The 24,121-nt window shown below is 42.6% G+C and overlaps 1 protein-coding gene across 5 annotated transcripts in view; it reads right to left on the bottom strand.

Annotated features, from left to right (window-relative positions):
- The window catches only part of myo6b (myosin VIb), a 95,884-nt gene that overhangs the window by 55,495 nt on the left and 16,268 nt on the right, over positions 1 to 24,121 (bottom strand). For all 5 annotated transcript variants that reach the window (XR_006083896.1, XM_024429793.2, XM_024429794.2 and 2 more), the window contains exons 3-9: positions 11,174 to 11,243; positions 9,565 to 9,638; positions 9,069 to 9,198; positions 8,761 to 8,866; positions 7,501 to 7,556; positions 7,302 to 7,399; positions 7,032 to 7,196 (exon numbers count right to left, since the gene is read on the bottom strand). Coding sequence is in view for 4 of the 5 variants with exons in the window: in XM_024429793.2 (XP_024285561.2) it covers positions 7,032 to 7,196; positions 7,302 to 7,399; positions 7,501 to 7,556; positions 8,761 to 8,866; positions 9,069 to 9,198; positions 9,565 to 9,638; positions 11,174 to 11,243 (699 nt within the window). In the remaining variant the exon portion in view is untranslated. The remainder of the gene's footprint in view (positions 1 to 7,031; positions 7,197 to 7,301; positions 7,400 to 7,500; positions 7,557 to 8,760; positions 8,867 to 9,068; positions 9,199 to 9,564; positions 9,639 to 11,173; positions 11,244 to 24,121) is intronic.

Raw genomic sequence — 24,121 nt, 5'->3', positions numbered from 1 at the left:
GATTTCCTGCAAGACAGGAATGTCAGTGTTCTGCCATGGCCAGCGAAGAGCCCGGATCTCAATCCCATTGAGCACGTCTGGGATCTGTTGGATCAGAGGGTGAGGGCTAGGGCCATTCCCCCCAGCAATGTCAGTGAACTTGCAGGTGCCTTGGTGGAAGAGTGGAGTAACGTCTCACAGCAAAAACTGGCAACTCTGGTGCAGTCCATGAGGAGGAAATGCACTGCAGTGCTTAATGCAGCTGGTGGCCACACCAGATACTGACTGTTACTTTTGATTTTGACCCCCCTTTGTTCAGGGATTCATTATTTCATTTCTGTTAGTCACATGTCTGTGGAACCTGTTCAGTATATGTCTCAGTTGTTCAATCTTGTTATGTTCATACAAATATTTACACATGTTAAGTTTGCTGAAAATAAACACAGTTGACCGTGAGAGGACGTTTCTTTTTTTGCTGAGTTTAGTTTATTGCTTCTGTTGATGTGACTGTCACTGTGTAGACCTGCTATAATCATACCGTGAAAAATACCCAAAAGAACAACTATAATTGTTGTTGTACCCCTGTAGCTCACTTGGTAGAACATGGTGCTATTTTACTCACATTAGGCTGTCAACCATGTCCAATCATCTCCCTGTGCATGTTTCAAAAGCCAGTCATGTATAACTTCTCATTATTTGGAAGAAGGACACAGCCTCTAGCGTCGCACACCGCCATCTTTCCATCTTTTGAAAGATGGAGGGGTGCGACACTATTGGTTGTCTCAGACAACCACCTGGAAATAAAATAGAGACGTCCAGACACTACACGATCGAGACAGAACTGTAGCTAGCTAGCCAGCCAGCCAACTAACTAACCTTCTCCTGGACTATCAGCTTTTCATACCACAAGGTAAGATTAAAAACATGAAAGCTACTGCAATGGTGATATTTACTATTATAATTTTTTAAATTGAACATTCATTCAAATAGGCAAGTCAGTTAAGAACAAATTCTTATTTACAATGACGGCCCACCAGGGAACAGTGAGTTAACTGCCTTGTTCAGGGGCAGAACGACCGACGTTTACCTTGTCAGGTCGGAGAGTCCATCCGGCAATCTTTCGGTTACTGGCCCAAGGCACTAACTACTAGGCTACCTGCCACCCATAAATATTAACCAGAGCCAACTTGTAGCTATCAATATTTGTTGCTTAACTTAGCTGTGTGGCAAGCTAGCTAGCTAGCATGGTAATGGTACAGTAAAGTTAAAGTAGCAGTAAAGTAGCTCTAGCATTCATTTTCATAGGTTAGTAGTAAATGTTCATTAGCTATCTAGAAAACAGCTTACAGTATGGTCATGTTTATCATTTGGTAATGTTACAGTAGCATTATTTTTCAAATGGGGGGAGCTTTCATAGTTAGCGTCACCTCATTTTCTTTTGACTAGCTAGCTAGGTAGCTATATTATTATGCCAGCTAAGTTAGATAATGCTTTGATGTCAATGCTTTGATGTCCAGGGGACAAACTATGGTTATAAACGTCTCTAGCCATAGCTAACATTACCTATGCAAAATCAGTCAGTCCATGATATAGCCTCCCTGATATAGCCTAAGTTGACTAATTTGCCATGATGCTTGATTGGCCTACTTGCTTGAATACTGACAAATTTCGCAACACCACCATGTGTTCTTGTGGGCTGACTGTAGTATTAGCCTTGTTTACATTAGGTTTACTATGTATTGCTAATTGTTCTTGCAGTAGTGTGACACACTCATCATGTTGGTTTCAGACGTTTAAAAAGCCCCATAAAGGAGTTGATGTCCCGCTTGGGAACATTTGCCACCACAGGGGTTTGGCCTGCCGATCGGACAAAGGGCCAGCTCCGACGCAGAAGAGATGGCATGACCTCTTTCAGAAGGTATGTATTATGACAACAGATAATGGCAAAACACGCAAAGACATATGACATTTGAACTTTGTGTTCATGTAGAAAACATACTGTGTTACTAAAAATGCCGGTCATTAAATGTAAGCCTTTACTACTAATGAACAGTAACTTTATTAAAATATTTGGCAATTAAAATTGTCATGGCATTTTGTAACAGAGACAGTACACAGTGTCAAAGTCCCAAGTTGTGACCTTGTCAACCAATCATAACAGGTTGAGGAAAGTTCCAGAGAGCCAGGGTTCATCAACCCTTGACTACATGTTTCGGCTGAGCTGTTTGAGAGTACTTTGAGATGGAAAGTCACCAGCAGGGGACTTCCTAAAACAAGCTTCCGTATGCATCATTACAGAGAGAGAATTGTCCAATGCAGGTCCGTAGACAGCTTTGCTCGGGGGGCTTCAGAGAAGTGTCTGTGGATTTCTCCTCAGGAGGTCAAATTAATAAAGCTTACAGGCTAAAACAACATGTACTCTCTTCTCTGATTTATTGAAATTAGATTCCATACTCTAGTGTTGTCTCTGTATTCCCCCCCTCCCTATATTTTAACGAGGCATCTACCAGTGGCCAGCCTGTTTGCTGTTCAGACTCCTCCATTGAGGGCTGCATTTAACTTGTTGTCAATGGTAAATATTACATTTTTTGTCACATATTTTTTCCTCAACTACTATGGCTCTGCTGCCATGATGGAACACTGTTTCAGATAATTCTTTTGACAGGTGACTTCCTACTCTGTTCATTGTGACTATTAGGTGTCTAGGTCTTACTAGTCACCGCAACATGAAAAGTTTGTTATTTGCTGGTGCAAGTGGGGGGCACTTCAGGCTGAGGAGTAAGTTTCACACATTACCATGTGTTACAATGACCCCTCAAACTTACTCAAAAGCTATCCCAGTGTTGAGCTGAGCGCAACTGTAGATCCAAGGCACCACTGTAAAGGAGTTGTCTCAACACAATACCACAGATGTCTTAAGTTGAGGGAGCTTGACCGGACTGCAGTTTGGCGTCGTAACCGACATCAGTGGGCAAATGCTCACCTTTAATAGTCACTGGCACACTGGAGAAGTGTGCTCTTCATGGATGAATCCTGGTTTGTACTGGGCAGATGGCAGACAGCATGTATGGCGTCCTGTGGGCCAGCGGTTTGCTGATGTCAACATTGTGAACATAGTGCCCTATGGTGGGGTTATGGTATGGGCAGGCATAAGCTACAGATGGCAATTTGAATGCACAGAGATACCGTGATGAGATCCTGAGGCCCATTGTTGTGCCATTCATCCGCCGCCATCAGGTTTCAGCATGAAAATGCATGGTCATGTCGCAAGGATCTGTACACAATTCCTGGAAGCTGAAAATGGCCAAGTTCTTCCATGGCCTGCATACTCACCTAGACATGTCACCCACTGAGCATGTTTGGGATGCTCTGGATCGACATGTACAACAGCGTGTTCAAGTTCCCACCAATATCCAGCAACATCGCACAGCAGTTGAAGAGGAGTGGGACAACATTCCACAGGCCACAATCAACAGCCTGGTCAACTCTATGCGAAGGAGACGTGTCACACTGCATGAGGCAAATGGTGGTCACACCAGATACTGACTGGTTTTCTGATCTACGCCCCTACTTTTTTTAAAGGTGTCTGTGTCCAACAGATGCATATCTGTATTCCCAGTCATGTGAAATCCATAGATTACGGCCTAATTCATTTATTTCAATTGACAGACTTCCTTATTTGAACTGAAACTCAGTACAATCTTATATTTTTGTTCAGTGTATATAAACAATATTGGTTTGTCATTAAGAAATTGTAACCTCCACTTGCATGCAGAGGATACTATTGTGTATTCTGTTGACCCTTCTGTTCACAAGGCTCTTTCAGAACTACAATCTACCTCTTTTGCTATGCAGAAAGCCTTTGTTAAACTGAAATTGGTACTTAATGTAGGTAAAACTAAGTATACAGTTGAAGTCAGAAGTTTACATAACCTTAGGTTGGAGTCATTAAAACTCGTTTTTCAACCACTCCAAAAATGTCTTGTTAACAAACTATAGTTTTGGCAAGTCGGTTAGGACATCTACTTTATGCATGACACAAGTATTTTTTTCCAACAATTGTTTACAGACAGATAATTTCACTTATAATTCACTGTATCACAATTCCAGTGGGTCAGAAGTTTACATACACTAAGTTGACTGTATTGACTGTATTTCCATAAAATGTCATGGCTTTAGAAGCTTTTTATAGGCTAATTGACAATTGAGTCAATTGGAGGTGTACCTGAGATGTATTTCAAGGCCTACCTTCAAACTCAGTGCCTATTTGCTTGAAATCATGGGACAATCAAAGGAAACCAGGTACTGCGTTCATCTGTACAAACAATAGAACGCAAGTACAAACACCATAGGACCACGCAGACGTCATACCGCTCAGGAAGGAGATGCATTCTGTCTCCTAGAGATGAACGTACTTTGGTGCGAAAAGTCAAAATCAATCGCAGAACAACAGCAAAGGGCCTTGTGAAGATGCTGAAGAAAACAAATACAAAAGTATCTATAACAACAGTAAAACAAGTCCTATATCGTCTTAACCTGAAAGGCCGCTCAGCAAGGAAGATGCCACTGCTCCAAAACCGCCATAAAAAAGCCAGATTACGGTTTGCAACTGCACATGGTGACAAAGATCGTACTTTGTGGAGAAATGTCCGATGAAAGAAAAATAGAACTGTTTGGCCATAAAGACCATTGTTATGTTTGGAGGAAAAAGGGGGAGGCTTGCAAGCCGAAGAACACCATCCCAACTGTGAAGCACATGGGTGGCAGCATCATGTTGTGGGGGTGCTTTGCTGCAGGAGGGACTGGTGCACTTCACAAAATAGATGGCATCATGAGGTAGGAAAATTATGTGGATATACTGAAGCAACATCTCAAGACATCAGTCAGGAAAGTTAAAGCTTGTTCGCAAAAGGGTCTTCCTACTGGACAATGATCCCAAGCATACTTCCAAAGTTGTGGCAAAATGGCTTAAGGACAACAAAGTCAAGGTTTTGGAGTGGCCATCACAAAGCCCTGACCTCAATTCTATAGAAAATTTGTGGCAGAACTGAAAAAGTGTGTGCGAGCAAGGAGGCCTACAGCCTGATTCAGTTACATCAGCTCTGTTAGGAAGAATGGGCCAAAATTCACCCAACATATTGTGGGAAACTTGTGCAAGGCTACCTGAAATGTTTGACCCAAGTTAAACAATTTAAAGGCAATGCTACCAAATGCTAATTGAGTGTATGTAAACTTCTGACCCACTGGGAATGTGATGAAAGAAATAAAAGCTGAAATAAATAACTCTATTATTCTGACATTTCACATTCTTAAAATAAAGTGGTGATCCTAACTGACCCAAGACAGGGAATTTATACTATGATTAAATGTCAGGAATTGTGAAAAACTGAGTTTAAATGTACTTGGCAAAGGTGTATGTAAACTTCTGACTTCAACTGTATGTTATTTTCTAAAAAGCTTAAAAATGTATTGGATGATCTATGCATATTTACATTGGATGGTGCCCACATTGATCATGTCCCCACTTATAAATATCTGGGTATCTGGATTGACGAAAAGCTATCTTTCAAAAAGGATATTGATGAGTTAGTTAAGAATAATTAAAATGTGCTTCCTTTAAAGGATAGGGCATGCCTTTTGTTAAATAGCAGAAAACAAAAAATTCAGTCGACATTCATTCCGGCTTTAGACTGTGGCGATATCATCCATATGAATGCAGCTGCCACTGTATTGAAGCCATTGGACGCAGTTCATCATCGGGCACTCCACTTTATTATGGGCGATAGGCTCAGTACACCTCACACTGCATTCTGTATCAGAAAGTGGTCTGGCCCTCTCTTAAATCTCGTAGATAAAGGCACTGCTCTCTTGTTTTTATAATGCCCTCGTGTGCAAACTTCAAGCTTGCTTGTATAACATCAAAGTTCTAATTATTATAATCATCACGTCGTCTTTCAAAATACATAGAGTCCTCGTAACTTACAGTATTTCCCTCACTCAGACAACAAAATATTTGCAAAATTTTCCCAATTAGCGGAAGGGATGGGGGCAACTTCTTGTCACACGCGGTGCTCAAGTTCAGAACGGCTGTCAGTCAAAACCCATACAGAGCTGTCAAGCGGAGACCCTGAGCTCTGACGTCCTGTATAGCACATTACTGTACAGCCACTGTGTTCCAATTTAGGCGCTTATCAAATCTGCCATTTTCAACCCGTATACGGGTATGAGTGTAAAGGGTTAAATATATTTAAATAAAATGTATGTACTCATGACTAAGTCGATTTGGATAAAAGAGTCAGCTAAATGGTATATTATTTTATTAGTGTTATTATAGAGTTGTTTAGAGCGCAGGTGAAATTAACCATCTAATTTAGGCAATCCTCTAACACCTTTAGTGTGGGTGTTGGTTCTAAGAACACTGATCGTAATTATAATTACATTACAAATCCCAAGTTCACAAAGGTGAGCTTAGTTTTACTGGGGGCACAGCTGAAACTGAGAAATGAAAAACAAATGGTAAGTAGGTGTGCAGAATCTCTCCACAATATAAATTAGAGGCGTTTGTATATTATATATAACACACATGACACCTAGTGGTCATATAGAGAATAGATTTACATTTATGAACAGAGGTATGCCTATATCTGGTTCAGTTGTGGACATAATCGAAAGCCTCATCGTTGTCTATGACTACTTTCACACCACTTGGCAGCAAGATTATGTCAAAAGGGAAAAATGTTGGTGGAAAATGTACAATAGAATTTTCCAATTGACACAATTTGCATCATGGTGGAAGAATTTGCGTGTTGCTTCATTAGGTAGGGAGAGGAACACAGAATATCTCTCTTGCAAAGAACCCAGTGAGGCATGGGGAACAGGGAGTTCACACGCGAGTGCTATTTGCAGCATTCTTTGAAAGGACTCATCCTTCCATCCTCCCAACCTGGTATCGAAAGATGCTCTCTAGTTACACTCCACAGTAATACACAGGTCACCCTCTAGATTGTGCAGTATGCCCGCTTGTGTATGCATAGTGTGTGTGTACCACTGACCCTGAAGCTGTCAGGGGAGTCAAGGTGCAGCCTCTGTCTGATGTCCTCAGAGGCTCCGGCACATAGCCTGTAGAAGATGTGGTAGTTCCTCTCCTCTTTACTCTGCATGCAAATCCTTGACTTCTCCAGCAGGTAGTGAGACACGAAGCCACCCACCACTTTATTCTGTCACACACACACACACACAATGTGGGCCAATGAAGCAACAATGAAATTGACCAAAATATGCATTATTTGAAAATGCATTAGCCACAGAAAATGATGGCTAACCTTTTCATTGAAGTGGATTTCCACAAATTTCCCAAAACGACTGCTGTTGTTATTTCTGACTGTCTTGGCGTTTCCAAAGGCCTCAAGCAGGGGGTTTGCTGAAATGTACAGGCACAAAATAAGCATTGGGATCTCTTCTACTTTGGATGGCCAAAGTACGATTTGGAAGTTATTGGTGAAGTTAGTTGTTAAATCCTACCTTGAACAATTCTCTCATCAATATCTTGACCCGTTCCGTATGATGTTGTTAAATATCTATAGGATGAAGAATAGCAATGATGCTACAGTATATGACGTTAATCTTTGGACTAGGGCTATCAACTCAAGTTAACTTTTTGTAATTTGAGTGGACACATTTTTTCATGATTTATCGCATTGTCTGAAAGCATTCAAAATACACTGAAAACATCCAAAATACATCATCTATACAGCTAAAAACAATGCAATGTCAAAACAAGTTGACATTGAGGTTAAAGAAAGTGGGCGTTAATCAATTTACCTGATTTTGCTAACGTCAACATTCTTGTAATACTTAAATTACAGCTCAATTTGAGCAAATCCATAATTTGCGATGAATCGTGATTCGTAAGCAAATCCTGCGATTAACTCCATTAAAAAAAATATATATATATTGTTTGACAGCCCTACTTTTAGATCAGTGAAATGACAGAAAACATGGCTTATACACTAACGACCAACGTCATTACACAACATCAGGGCTCGACATACAGGGCTGCCCGCTAGCCCAGGGGGGTTGAAGAAAACCCTCTGGGTCTGTAAATCATCCACGTCAGTGGCCCACTTGTGCCAGTGATACAAATTGTAATAATGCTATTTTCAATTTAGGCTATATAATAATTGATAAAACAAATAAAGAAATTCCTAAAGCTATTAGGTCTGTAGATTATTTATCACGAACGCACAGTACACATTGCCTATTTTGAGTGGAAAATCTGTTGGGCAAGAGTGCACAGCTCTCAACTGGTTGTCGTGTGGAACAGCTCACAGCATAACAGCGGTATGGTAGGTACTAGGAAATACTTCTTAACATATCTACCAGTAAAAAAATGGCCTCCTAATGTAGTTTAAGCATTGATGTGGACTTGCGAAAACTTGAAGAAAAAAAAACTACACCCTGGAAAAACAAAATCAGGAAAACTGAATTTAATAGCATGCTGACTGTTCAAAATCACTAATAACAGCCTTTTGAGACCCAGAGTCACACAGAGTTACTGTGCACATGCAAGGGTGCGCTTCATACTGCTTCAACGTGATAGCTACAGGACCAAAACAGCTGAGAAATTTAGTCTCGCGCTACAACACTCTTAATTGTTGCGGAAATTGACCCATTGTTTACGCCGTGAAATGTTATCTCGCTCAGTCTATCTTTAATATTTTAAAAGGTTGTCTGTTGTCTAACTAACAAGATCATAGTAGTCAGTAGTATTTTAGGCCAGACCTGAGGACAAACTTTGTGTTTTCTGTCTTCCCGGCCCCAGATTCTCCAGACACTATGATAGACTGGCTCATCTTCAGCACCCTCATGTCCCGGTAAGCCTTGTCCGCTGAAAGACAGAAAGCCAAAGAAAACACAATCAATAAAGTAATTATATGATGCTTTGGCAACACTTTTACATGACATAGTCCTAGGCTTTATTCAAATGTATGTCAAATGTAGCCATTGCTTTACATTTAAACACACTACATTTATGACCAGTAACCAGGCAGTATAGCAGCCACTGATGTAATAGAGATGTCTGCCCTCACCGATAGCGTAGACGTGAGGTGGTAGAGTGCCCAGGGACCGGCCCTGATAAGACTTGATGGTCTCTGGAGCGTACAGTTTGGGTATGTCAAAGTAAGGGTTCACCGCAATCAAGATGTTGGCCACATAAGTCTGTGTAGCAAAAAGTCACATTTTAATGTCACATGAGCTAGAGCACACGTGGCCAAACTCATTTCATGGAGGGCCGAGTGTCTGCGGGTTTTCACTCGTCCCTTGTACTTGATTGAGAAATGAAGGTCACTAATTAGTAAAGAACTCCCCTCACCTGGTTGTCTAGGGCTTAATTGAAAAGAAAAAAACAAACATCCACAGACACTCGGCCCTCCGTGGAATGAGCTTGACACCCGAGAGCTAGAGCATCTGAATTTCACAACAAGGCCTATGACCAACAGATGTCTCTTACAGGAAGAGAATGGTCTATCTTAAAGGCCTAGGATGAATCTACAATGGATTTGTAATGAGATGAGGACATCTTACATAAATCTTGTCTTTACTATACCGCACTCGGACGTTGTTTAAGAGTGTGCCTTCATTCAGGTACATAAGAGAACCTGAAAGAGAGAAAAACAGTCACTCATGAGAAAGCATCCTTTAAAAGAGATTATCTGGTACTTTTGAATACTTTTTAGCCAGTAGTTATGAAAGTAGCACTCACGAGCCAGAAGTGGCCAGAAATGTGCAAATAAATTCATTAAAAATCCTACAATGTGATTTTCTGGATTTTTTTCTTCTTCTCATTTTGTCTGTCATAGTTGAAGTGTACCTATGATGAAAATTACAGGCCTCTCTCATCATTTTAAGTGGGAGAACTTGCACAATTGGTGGCAGACTAAATACTTTTTTGCCACACTGTATAACGATATTTTGGAGGTGATTTGGTATTCAAAAAATGAAAGTGAGCGATTGTAATCTGAATAAAGGCAAAAATAGTATTTGTAAAGGCCAAAACATTTATTTCTGTTTTTACCGCTGGACCAATTGTGCGCTGCCCTATGTGCCTCCCAATCACGGTAAGATGTGATACATAATAATAGTTTTTGTTGTATTATTTGTTTGGTCTTTTCTGGTGGATTAAACTGAAATTGCAACCAATCACGGCCGGTTGTGATACAGCCAACCTAACTTAGAAATACATTTGACGATAGAATTCTCCCCTACCCTCCTTCTAGGCAAGTCTATTCTCCAGCTACCTGCTAATAGATATAACGGCGCTGTACAATGTGACTGTGTGTTTGAAAGAGTATTTTCCAGTAAGCAACAATTTGTTTACCTTCATTAGATAACTTTGTTCCAATATTTCTGTAATTCAGTGATATTTATTCCCATAGTAATTTGTTATGGAACCATAACTAAATAAACATCTGTATTTTGAAAGAGTATTTTTTATCATAATTATATTAACAAAAGCATAAAGATATTGATGAAGAAATACTGGACTGCTGTTTTGAGTTAGAAATGTAACACTTCAGAGTACTTAATCATTGAATACATTGCAGGCAGGTGGAAGTTCACACCTACAGTAGCCAGGCTATTAAGAGTCTATTGTCCTGCTAATCGGGCCACAAGTGTTTGAAAACCCGTTTTTAAAATAAATAATACGACCGGCCAGGAGTTGGCTACAGTAAGAGCAAAATAATCTTCACAAAATATAAGAATAAAAACCTTAGTGTAACAACAGTTTTAGTAAGTAATACTGAAGTCATGCACAAGTATCAGTTTCTATTTAGGTTTATGTCACCCATTCATTGTCAGAGACACAGTAGGCCCCGAAAGCATAATCAGTGCTCTAACTCCCCGTTGTGCTGGTATGAAGCAATGAAGTGGTGACGCAGAGTACCGTACTAAACCACAAATGATCTCTAATTCCTGCAGCATAATCGCAAAAACTTTTAGTGGAGCAACCACTGTATGAACTACACATTGACACCTCTATCCCAAAGCGGGAGGTTTAAAAATAAGAATCTTAGTCACCCAAGTACAGGAGCATGTCTTTAAAAACATCTGCACATTAAGTTACATACACCAACATAAAGTCCATACCAGTCAAGCCAACTTGAGGATAGACAAAAGTAATGTGTGAACTTACAGTTGTCCTCCATATGTTTGTTGACATCCTCCTCAGCAGGGAACACTTGGTTCATAGAAGCCAGAAAGGTCTGCAACATCAAAAGCACTTCTGTTATAAACATTTACACCATCTAAACATTTTAATGAGAAGTCCTCCACCAGTAGCGGTATACTAAGAGCCAGACCATTTATTTATGTCTCATAACATGTTCTAGTTCAATTTAGGTGATATACACTGCTCAAAAAAATAAAGGGAACACTAAAATAACACATCCTAGATCTGAATGAATGAAATATTCTTATTAAATACTTTTTTCTTTACATAGTTGAATGTGCTGACTACAAAATCACACAAAAATGATCAATGGAAATCAAATGTATCAACCCATGGAGGTCTGGATTTGGAGTCACACTCAAAATTAAAGTGGAAAACCAAACTACAGGCTGATCCAACTTTGATGTAATGTCCTTAAAACAAGTCAAAAGGAGGCTCAGTAGTGTGTGTGGCCTCCACGTGCCTGTATGACCTCCCTACAACGCCTGGGCATGCTCCTGATGAGGTGGCGGATGGTCTCCTGAGGAATCTCCTCCCAGCACTGGACTAAAGCATCCGCCAACTCCTGGACAGTCTGTGGTGCAACGTGGCGTTGGTGGATGGAGCGAGACATGATGTCCCAGATGTGCTCAATTGGATTCAGGTCTGGGGAACGGGCGGGCCAGTCCATAGCATCAATGCCTTCCTCTTGCAGGAACTGCTGACACACTCCAGCCACATGAGGTCTAGCATTTTCTTGCATTAGGAGGAACCCAGGGCCAACCGCACCAGCATATGGTCTCACAAGGGGTCTGAGGATCTCATCTCGGTACCTAATGGCAGTCAGGCTACCTCTGGCGAGCACATGGAGGGCCCCCCAAAGAAATGCCACCCCACACCATGACTGACCCACCGCCTAACCGGTCATGCTGGAGGATGTTGCAGGCAGCAGACCGTTCTCCACGGCGTCTCCAGACTCTGTCAAGTCTGTCACTTGTGCTCAGCGTGAACCTGTTTTCATCTGTGAAGAGCACAGGGCGCCAGTGGCGAATTTGCCAATCTTGGTGTTCTCTGGCAAATGCCAAACGTCCTGCACGGTGTTGGGCTGTAAGCACAACCCCCACCTGTGGACGTCGGGCCCTCATACCACCCTCATGGAGTCTGTTTCTGACCGTTTGAGCAGACACATGAACATTTGTGGCCTGCTGGAGGTCATTTTGCAGGGCTCTGGCAGTGCTCCTCCTGCTCCTCCTTGCACAAAGGCGGAGGTAGCGGTCCTGCTGCTGGGTTGTTGCCCTCCTACGGCCTCCTCCACGTCTCCTGATGTACTGGCCTGTCTCCTGCTAGCGCCTCCATAATCTGGACACTACGCTGACAGACACAGCAAACCTTCTTGCCACAGCTCGTATTGATGTGCCATCCTGGATGAGCTGCACTACCTGAGCCACATGTGTGGGTTGTAGACTCCGTCTCATGCTACCACTAGTGTGAACCACCGCCAGCATTCAAAATTGACCAAAACATCAGCCAGAAAGCATATGAACTGAGAAGTGGTCTGTGGTCACCACCTGCAGAACCACTCCTTTATTGGGGGTGTCTTGCTAATTGCCTATAATTTCCACCTGTTGTCTATTCCATTTGCACAACAGCATGTGACATTTATTGTCAATCAGTGTTGCTTCCTAAGTGGACAGTTTGATTTCACAGAAGTGTGATTGACTTGGAGTTACATTGTATTGTTTAAGTGTTCCCTTTATTTTTTTTAGCATTGTGTATAGATATACACTACTCATTCAAGGGTTTTTCTGTATTTTTTTTAACCATTTTCTACATTGTAGAATAGTGAAGACATCAAAAAAATGAAATAACATATGGAATCATGTAGTAACCAAAAAAGTGTTAAATCAAAATATATTTTATGTTGAGATTCTTCAAATAGCCATCCTTTGTCTTAATGACAGCTTCGCACACTCTTGGAATTCTCTAAACCTGCTTCATGAGGTAGTCACCTGGAATGCATTTCAATTAACAGGTATGCCTTCTTAAAAGTGAATGTGGAATTTTTTTCCTTCTTAATGCGTTTGAGCCAATCAGTTGTGTTGTGACAAGGTAGGGGGGTATACAGAAGATAGCCCTATTTGGTAAAATACCAAGCCCTTATTATGGCAAGAACAGCTCAAATAAGCAAAGAGAAACAACAGTCCATTACTTTAAGACATGAAGATCAGTCAAAATGGAACATTTGAAGAACTTTGAAAGTTTCTTCAAGTGCAGTCGCAAAAACCATCAAGCGCTTTGATGAAACTAGCTCCAATGAGGTCCGCAACAGGAATGGAAGACCCCGAGGTACCACTGCTGCAGAGAATACTTTAATTAGAGTTACCAGCCTCAGAAATTGCAGACCAAAAAAATGCATCACAGAGTTCAAGTAACAGACATCTTAACATCAACTGTTCAGAGGAGACTGTGTGAATCAGGCCTTCATGGTCAAATTGCTGCAAAGAAACCACTACTAAAGAACACCAATAAGAATAAGAGACTTGCTTGGACCAAGAAACACGAGCAATGGACATTAGACCGGAGATTTTTGATTCCTACCACCATGTCTTTGTGAGATGCGGTGTGGGTGAACGGAAGATCTCCGCATGTGTATTTCCCACCGTAAAGCATGGAGGAGGTGTTATGGTGTAACGGTGCTTTGCTGGTGACACTGGCTACCACAGCATTCTGTAGCGATACGCCATCCCATCTGGTTTGGGCTTAGTCAGAATATAATTTGTTTTTCAACAGGACAATAACTCAACACACCTCTAAGCTGTGTAAGGGCTATTTGAACAAGGAGAGTGATGGAGTGCTGCATCAGATGACCTGGCCTCCACAATCCCCCGACCTCAACCAAAATCAGATGGTTTAGGATGAGTTGAACCGCAGAGTGAAGGAAAAGCAGCAAACAAGTGTTCAGCATATGTGGGAACTCCTTCAAGACTGTTGGAAAAGCATTCCAGTTGAAGCTGGTTGAGAGAATGCCAAAATAATGCAAAGCTGTCATCAAGGCAAGGGTGGCTATTTGAAGAATCTCAAATATAAAATATATTTGAATTTGCACAACACTTTTATAGCTACTACATGATTCCATATGTGTTATTTCATAGTTTGTCTTCACTATTATTCAACAATGTAGAAAATAGTAAAAATAAATAAATTTTTGGCAGGTAGTGAATATACACATATATATAAATACACACACACACATATATATATACAGTTGAAGTCAGAAGTTTACATACACCTTGGGCAATTACATTTAAACTAATTTTCAAACAATTCCTGACATTTAATCCTAGTAAAAATTCCATTCCAAATAAGGTCAATTAGGATCACCACTTTATTTTAAGAACATGAAATTTCAATATAATAGTAGAGAGAATGATTTATTTCAGCTTTTATTTATTTGATCACATTCCCAGTGAGACAGAAGATTACACACACTCAATTAGTATTTGGTAGCATTGCTGTAACGGTTCTCTTGTGGTGAAGGAGAGGCGGACCAAAACGCAGCGTGGTGGTTATTCATGTTTCTTTAATTAAGACGCTATACATGAATAAACTAACGAAAACAATAAACGTGAGAACTCAAAACAGCCCGATCTGGTGCAAAACACAAAGACAGGAACAATCACCCACAAACACACAGTGAAACCCAGGCTACCTAAATATGGTTCCCAATCAGAGACAATGACTAACACCTGCCTCTGATTGAGAACCATATCAGGCCAGACATAGAAATAGACAAACTAGACATGTAACATAGAATGCCCACTCAGCTCACACCCTGACCAACCAAAACATAGAAACATACAAAGCAAACTATGGTCAGGGTGTGACAGTACCCCCCCCCCAAGGTGCGGACTCCGGCCGCAAAACCTGAACCTATAGGGGAGGGTCTGGGTGGGCATCTGTCCGCGGTGGCGGCTCTGGTGTTGGACGTGGCCCCCACTTCAACGTAGTCTTAGTCCCCCACCTTGTCCGCTTCCGTGACCTCCTAGCCACGGCAACCCTACTTAATAACACGGGACAGAGGGGCAGCTCGGGACAGAGGGGCAGCTCGGGACAGAGGGGCAGCTCGGGACAGAGGGGCAGCTCGGGACAGAGCGGCAGCTCGGGACAGAGGGGCAGCTCGGGACAGAGGGGCAGCTCGGGACAGAGGGGCAGCTCGGGACAGAGGGGCTCTTCAGACTCCGGCAGCACAGGAGAGGAGGAAGGCTCTGGCAGATCCTGGCTGACTGGCGCATCTGGAAGAGTCTGGCTGACTGGCGGATCTGGAAGAGTCTGGCTGACTGGCGGATCTGGAAGAGTCTGGTGGATCTGGACGAGTCTGGCTGACTGGCGGATCTGGAAGAGTCTGGCTGACTGGCGGATCTGGAAGAGTCTGGCTGACTGGCAGATCTGGAAGAGTCTGGCTGACTGGCAGATCTGGAAGAGTCTGGCTGACTGGCTGATCCTGGCAGACTGACGGCTCTGGCTGCTCCATGCTGACTGGCGGCTCTGGCTGCTCCATGCTGACTGGCGGCTCTGGCTGCTCCATGCAGACTGGCGGCTCTGGCTGCTCCATGCAGACTGGCGGCTCTGGCTGCTCCATGCAGACTGGCGGTTCTGGCTGCTCCATGCAGACTGGCGGCTCTGGCTGCTCCATGCAGACTGGCGGCTCTGGCTGCTCCATGCAGACTGGCGGCTCTGGCTGCTCCATGCAGACTGGCGGCTCTGGCTGCTCCATGAAGACTGGCAGCTCTGGCAGCTTCTTGCAGACTGGCAGCTCTGGCTGCTCCATGCAGACTGGCAGCTCCTTGCAGACTGGCACCTCTGGCTGCTCCATGCAGACTGGCAGCTCTGGCTGCTCCATGCAGGCTGGCAGCTCTGGCTGCGCTAAACAGGCAGGAGACTCCGGCAACGCTGTAGAGGCGGAATGCTCTGGCAGCGCTAAACAGGCGGGAGACTCCAGCAGCGCAGGAGAGGAGGAAGGCTCTGGCAGCGCTGGAGAGGCGAGGCGCACTGTAGGGCTGATGCGTGGTGCTGGCACTGGTGGTACTGGGCCGAGAACACGCACAGGAAGCTGCTACCGGAGGGCTGGGGTGTGGAGGTGGTACTGGATAGACCGGACCGTGCAGGCGCACTGGAGCTCTTGAGCACCGAGCCTGCCCAACCTTACCCGGTTGAATGCTCCCGGTCGCCCTGCCAGTGCGGCGAGGTGGAATAGCCCGCACTGGGCTATGCAGGCGAACCGGGGACACCGTGCGCAAGGCTGGTGCCATGTAAGCTGGCCCAAGGAGACGCACTGGGGACCAGATGCGTAGAGCCGGCTTCATGGCACTTGGCTCGACGCTCACTCTAGCCCGGCCGATACGCGGAGCTGGAATATTCCGCACCGGGCTATGCACCCGCACTGGGGACACCGTGCGCACCACTGCATAACACGGTGCCTGCCCGGTCTCTCTAGCCCCCCGGTAACCACAGGAAGTTGGCGTAGGTCTCCTACCTAGCGTCGCCATGCTCCCTGTGAGCTCCCCCCCAAGAAATTTTTGGGGCTGACTCTCGGGCTTCCATCCGCTTCGCCGTGCTACCTCCTCATACCTGCGCCTCTCAGCTTTTGCCGCCTCCAGTTCTTCTTTGGGGCGGCGATATTCTCCAGGCTGAGCCCAGGGTCCTTCACCGTCCAGTTCGTCCTCCCATGTCCATTCCTTCTCTTGCTGCACCTTGGGGCGGCTACACTCCCCTGGTTTAGCCCAGGGTCCTCTCCCGTCGAGGATTTCCTCCCAAGTCCAGAAATTCTTGTCACGCTGCTCCTGCTGCTGCTGTTGCCTGTTACCATGCCGCTTGGTCCTGTTGTGGTGGGTAATTCTGTAACGGTTCTCTTGTGGTGAAGGAGAGGCGGACCAAAACGCAGCGTGGTGGTTATTCATGTTTCTTTAATTAAGACGCTATACATGAATAAACTAACGAAAACAATAAACATGAGAACTCAAAACAGCCCGATCTGGTGCAAAACACAAAGACAGGAACAATCACCCACAAACACACAGTGAAACCCAGGCTACCTAAATATGGTTCCCAATCAGAGACAATGACTAACACCTGCCTCTGATTGAGAACCATATCAGGCCAGACATAGAAATAGACAAACTAGACATGTAACATAGAATGCCCACTCAGCTCACACCCTGACCAACCAAAACATAGAAACATACAAAGCAAACTATGGTCAGGGTGTGACAATTGCCTTTAAATTGTTTAACTTGTGTCAAACGTTTTGGGTAGCCTTCCACAAGCTTCCCACAATAAGTTGGGTGAATTTTTGCCCATTCCTCCTGACAGAGCTGGTGTAACTGAGTCAGGCTGTAGACCTCCTTGCTCACACAAACTTTTCCAGTTCTGCCACAAATTTTCTATAGCATTGAGGTCAGGGCTTTGTGATGGCCACTCCAATACCATTTTGCCACAACTTTGGAAGTATGCTTGGGGTCATTGTCCATTTGGAAGACCCATTTGCAACCAAGCTTTAACTTCCTGACTGATGTCTTGAGATGTTGCCTCAATATATGGCATCATGAGGAAGGAAAATTATGTGCATCTATTTTGTGAAGTGCACCAGTCCCTCCTACAGCAAAGCACCGACCACAACATGATGCTGCCACCCCTGTGCTTCACGGTTGGGATGGTGTTCTTTGGCTTGCAAGCCTCCCCCTTTTCATCCAAAAATAACAATCTTTGTCCCGATGTGCCGCTTTTTTATGGCAGTTTTGGAGCAGTGGCTTCTTCCTTGCTGATCGGCATTTCAGGTTATGTCGATATAGTACTCGTTTCACTGTGGATATTGATACTTTTGTACCTGTTTCCTCCAGCATCTTCACAAGGTCCTTTGCTGTTGTTCTGGGATTGATTTGCACTTTTCGCACCAAAGTACGTTCATCTCTAGGAGAGAGAACCCGTCGGCTTCGTGGTCCCATGGTGTTTATACTTGCGCACTATTATTTGTATAGATGAACATGGTACCTTCAGGCATTTGGAAATTGCTCCCAAGGATGAACCAGACTTGTGGAGGTCTACAATTTGATTTCTGAGGTCTTGGCTGATCTCTTTTGATTTTCCCATGATGTCAAGCAAAGAGGCACTGAGTTTGAAGGTAGGCCTTGAAATACATCCACAGGTACACTTCCAATTGACTCAAATGAAAAGCTTCTAAAGCCATGACATAATTTTTGTGAATTTTACAAGCTGTTTAAAGGCAGTCAACTTAGTGTATGTAAACTTCTGACCCACTGGAATTGTGATACAGTGAATTATAAGTGAAATAATCTGTCTGTAAACAGTTGTTGGAAAAATTACTTGTGTCACGCACAAAGTAGATATCCTAACCGACTTGCCAAAACTATAGTTTGTTAAATTTCTTGTTTTGAAGTGCACATCTGATTCTAATATTTTTTCCAGTCTGAACGGTCAAAAAGCAAATAGAATCAGATATTTCAAGCCACCTTCGTAGGTGGTTTGAAATAAGATACAAATCTGATTCCTGGCCATGGGACAAATCTGTGTCCATTACATGAAATCCAAATAAAAATCCATTTAAAATACAAGTTAGAGGTCAACCAATTAAATCGGAATGGGGCGATTAATTAGGGCCGATGTCACGACTTCCGCCGAAGTTGGCTCTCCTGCCTGTTCGGGCGGTGCTCTGCGGTCGTCGTGTCCGTCCTACTAGCCACTACCGATCCCTTTTTCGTTTGTCTGTTGGTTTTGTCTTATTAGTTTCACCTGTGTGTATTTTAGTTTAATTAACGTCCTTATATGTAGTAGGTTGTCCCACCCTTGTTTTGTGCGGGATTGTTTTTGTATTCATGTCATTTGGTGTAGTACTTGTGTTTTATTCTCCGGTCTATTTTTGATCCTGTGTTGGATTATTCACCCTGTATGTTGAGTTGACCGTGTTTTTGTGCGCCGGAGAATAAACTCTCGGATCACTGAAACCTGCTCTCTGCGCCTGATTCCACCCACCTTGATAAAACGTGACAGCCGATTTCAAGTTTTCATAACAATCGGAAATCTGTAATTTTTTCTTTTTTTACACCTTTATTTAACTAGGCAAGTCAGTTAAGAACAAATTCTTATTTTCAATGACAGCCTAGGAACAGTGGGTTAACTGCCTGTTCAGGGGCAGAACGACAGATTTGTACCTTGTCAGCTCGGGGTTTGAACTTGCAACCTTCCAGCTACTAGTCCAATGCTCTAACCACTAGGCTACCCTGCCGCACATTCTTAATTTCAATGATGGCCTAGGGACGGTGGGCTAACTGCCTTGTTCAGGGGCAAAACGACAGATTTTTACCTTGTAAGCTCAGGGATTCAATCTTGCAACCTTACGGTTAACTAGTCCAACGCTCTAACCACCTGCCTCACAAGGAGCCTGCCTGTTACTTGAATGCAGTAAGAAGCCAAGGTAAGTTGCTGGCGAGAATTAAACTTAACTTATAAAAAACAATCAATCAAAATCACTAGTTATAACTACACATGGTTGATGATATTACTAGTTTATCTAGCGTGTCCTGTGCTGCATATAATCGATGCGGTGCGCATTCGCAAAAAAGGACTGTCGTTGCTCCAACGTGTACCTAATCATAAACATCAATGCCTTTCTTAAAATCAATACACAGAAGTCCATATTTTTAAACCTGCATATTTAGCTAAAAGAAATCCAGGTTAGTAGGTAATATTAATTAACCAGGTGAATTTGTGTCACTTCTCTTGCGTTCATTGCACGCAGAATCAGGGTATATGCAACAGTTTGGGCCGCCTGGCTCATTGCGAACTAATTTGCCAGAATTTTACGCAATTATGACATAACATTGAAGGTTGTGCAATGTAACAGCAATATTTAGACTTAGGGATGCCACCCGTTAGATAATATACAGAACGGTTCTGTATTTCACTGAAATAATTAACGTTTTGTTTTCGAAATTATAGTTTTCTGGATTCGACCAGATTAATGACCTAAGGCTCGTATTTCTGTGTGTTATTATGTTATAATTATGTCTATGATTTGATATTTGATAGAGCAGTCTGACTGAGCGGTGGTAGGCAGCAGCAGGCTCATAAGCATTCATTCAAACAGCACTTTCGTGCGTTTTGCCAGCAGCTCTTCGCTGTGCTTCAAGCATTGCACTTTTGGTGTTTTTCAGAGTCAGTAGAAAGGCCTCTTTAGTGTCCCAAGTTGACAAAACTGTTACCTTAATTGCCTACTGTCTGTAATCTGTTAGAGTCTTAAAACCTGTTGTGACTAGGGGGCAGTATTTTCATTTTTTACTTATTTTCCACCATAATTTGCAAATAAATTCATAAAAATCCTACAATGTGATTTTCTGGATTTGTTTTCCTCATTTTGTCTGTCATAGTTGAAGTGTACCTATGATTAACATTACAGGCCTCTCTCATCTTTTTAAGTGGGAGAACTTGCACAATTGGTGGCTGACTAAATACTTTTTTGCCCCACTGTATAAGCACAGTTACGGTTTTGACTTAAAATCGGCTTAAACATCTTGAAGAATCCTTTTAAGAATGAATGGGCAAATATTGTAAAATCCAGGTCTGCAAAGCTCTTAGACACTTAACCAAAAAAACTCATAGTTGTAACTGTCGCCAAAGGTGCTTCCACAAAGTATTGACTCAGGGGTGTGAAGACTTATGTAAATGAGATCTGTATTTACATGTTCAATAAATGTGCAAAGAAATGTAAAACATGTTTTCACTTTGTCATTATTGGGTATTGTGTGTAGATGGGTAAGACAATACATCCCATTTAATCCATTTTGAACTCAGACTGTAACAACAAAATGTGGAATAAGTCAAGGGATATGAACACTTTCTGAAGGCACTGTAAATTGAAAGGAACAAGCTGCTTGTGCGAGAAACAAGGCCAGGGACATGGCAGGCTGATGAATAATTTAGTGGGAGGGAAACAGGATATGAGCTGTGTGTGTCCTGGCTAGCGATATGAGCTCAGACTTGATTCTGTACTGTTACTGTGGGAACACAGCCGTGTATTTACATATTTACGACAACTTATACACACTGTGACAGGCCTAAACCCACTCCTGCCCAGATCATTTTATGAGCTCTACGTATGTATAGGTATGTGCGCGTCTGTGTGTGTATATGTATGTCTAAGCTGCTTACCCCACTGGCACAAACAGGATGTAAGCAAAAACAGAATAAGCTTTGTGTGCAGCGGCTAATAAAGAGCTGCCAACCCCAACAACAAAATGGGAGCATTACTCCCCGCTAACAAGACATAGCCAGGATGCTCTAGCCCAGGGCTGACAGAGGGTCATAGGCAGAGCTGTGATTTAATGAGCAGAAGTGAGCAGTGAAAGTTGTTCAATTAGGCCCTGTATCCCTTAATGACTGGTTCTGGGCCTGTTTTGCTGTTAAACAGTTCATAATGGTTTCTGGTTAAGGATAAAAAGTCAACAGGGAGGGTAATATAAAGCCTTGTTCATAATGCACCCCTTAAAATCCCAACCACATGGAATTATAATTTGCTAATAAAAAACCCCACATAAAAATCTGTTAGTTTATAATAGAGATGTTATTTTTGCATTGGATGCGTCTCAATCCCCCGCTCCGCCTATGTGGCACTTCCGGATCTGCAGTGAAATGTGACAGGGGTAGAGCGGTGTTGAGACATCCCGAAAATCGCTGTTCTCACAAAACTGTCTGTAGCGTCCAAACGGTTTGGCTACAAACTATGGCCTACAAACCCCTCTATTACTGTCACAAAAACAATGGTGTTTCTTTTACTCTATGACCTCCATAAGTGTCAGGAGACTCGTCTGAAGTCTGTACAGATGATCTGCCATCGTCTGTCTGTAGCGTCTGTACCAAAGCATGGTGGTCGCAGCATCATGCTGTTGGGACGTTTTTCAGCAGCAGGGACTGGGAGACTAGTCAGGATTGAGGGAAAGATGAATGGAGCAAAGTACAGAGATCCTTGAAGAAAACCTGCACCAGAGCAATCAGGACCTCAGACTGGGGCAAAGGTTCACCTTCCAACAGGACAACGACCCTAAGCACACAGCCAAGACAATGCAGGAGTGGCTTTGCGACAAGTCTGAATGTCCTTGAGTGGCCCAGCCAGAGCCCGGACTTGAACCCGATCTAACATCTCTGGAGAGACCTGAAAATAGCTGTGCAGTGATGCTCCCCATCCAACCTGACAGAGCTTGAGAAAATCTGCAGAGAAGAATGGGAGAAACTCCCCAAATACAGGTGTACCAAGCTTGTAGCGTCATACCCAAGAAGACAAGGCTGTAATCGCTGCCAAAAGCTGCTTCAACAAAGTTCTGAGTAAAGGATCTGAATACTTATGTAAATGTGATATTTTAGTTTGACATTTTAAATACATTTGCAAAAATCTTTTTAAAAAACAAGTTTTTGCTTTCTCCTTATGGGGTATTGTGTGTAGATGAGGGAAAAAACGATTTCATAAATTTTAGAATAAAGCTGTAACGTAACAAAACGTGGAAAATGTGAAGGGGTCTGAATACTTTCAGAACGCACTGTATATGGAGCCTGTTGCCAAACATATAGGGTTAAATACCTGTAAAAAAATAAATAAAAATAAAAATGTTTCCTGATCTTTCTTATATATCTCAGATATAGGAGAGACACTTCAGAACAAACTTCCTTTGATATTATTTTGGGACTATCAGATACACATAACATGAAATTACCCAGGGAATCGATAGATCATAATTCAGATATAATATTAAGAATGGGTGAACCTTTCCTTTACCGTTGAAAATACTGGAATACTGACTGTCCAAACAGTATGTTAGAAGTGATCAAATCAGATGTGTGTGTGTGTGTGTGTTCAGACAGCACTCATTTGCTGACATGGCTATGCTAGTTGTCATAGTAACAACGGGTGTGTGTACAGTGGTTTAGCCTGATTGGTGGTGGTGCTCGTGCATCCTATCACTCCGAAGTTATGTAGCAAGCTAAGGTGACAACAATGCCTTCCATGGCCGTTTCCAAGCTTTGAATGTTCAAAATCATAGTGTAAGAACACTTTCAAAGACTCAAAGCATAAGAAGATCCAACATTATAAACAAGTCATTTTTTTCTAGCCACAGCATTCAAATGTTTAGCTTGCACATTCAGTAATTTATTTGTACACATTTAACAAGCTAGTTGGCTACCACATGTTCTTCTCAAAACTGTCAACAGAGTCGCTAGCAAGCAACAAGATATGCCAAATATTAGTCTAAAAACCACTTGAGGGAAAATAAATCAGATTGGACCTTTCAGACAAGTTACATGACCAGGATTCAGATTTCTATCTTATTTCAAACCACCTACAAAGGTCGGCTTGAAATATCTGATTCCATTTGCTTTTTGGCTGTTCAGACTGCAGGACAAAAAAGAAGAAGATTTGAATCAGATATGCAAAACAATTATATTTGAGTCACTTCAAACTGCCAATATGAACAAGAGTTAGCTAACTAACCACACTGTCAGCTAGCTACAGTTTAAGTCGGAAGTATACATAACCTTAGGTTGGAGTCATTAAAACTCGTTTCTCAACCACTCCACAAATTTCTTGCTAACAAACTATAGTTTTGGCAATTCGGTTGGGACATCTACTTTGTGCTTGACACAAGTAATTTTTCCAACAATTGTTTAAAAACAGATTATTTCACTTATAATTCACTGTATCACAATTCCAGTAGGTCAGAAGTTAACATACACTAAGTTAACTGTGTTTTTAAACAGCTTGGAAAATTGTGTCATGGATTTAGAAGCTTCTGATAGGCTAATTGACATCATTTGAGTCAATTGGAGGTGTACCTGTGGATGTATTTCAAGGCCTACCTTCAAACTCAGTGC

This window comes from Oncorhynchus tshawytscha, linkage group LG08 (genome assembly GCF_018296145.1).
Source record: "Oncorhynchus tshawytscha isolate Ot180627B linkage group LG08, Otsh_v2.0, whole genome shotgun sequence".
Taxonomy (NCBI): domain Eukaryota; kingdom Metazoa; phylum Chordata; class Actinopteri; order Salmoniformes; family Salmonidae; genus Oncorhynchus; species Oncorhynchus tshawytscha.
This window is presented reverse-complemented; position numbering and strand designations above follow the sequence as displayed.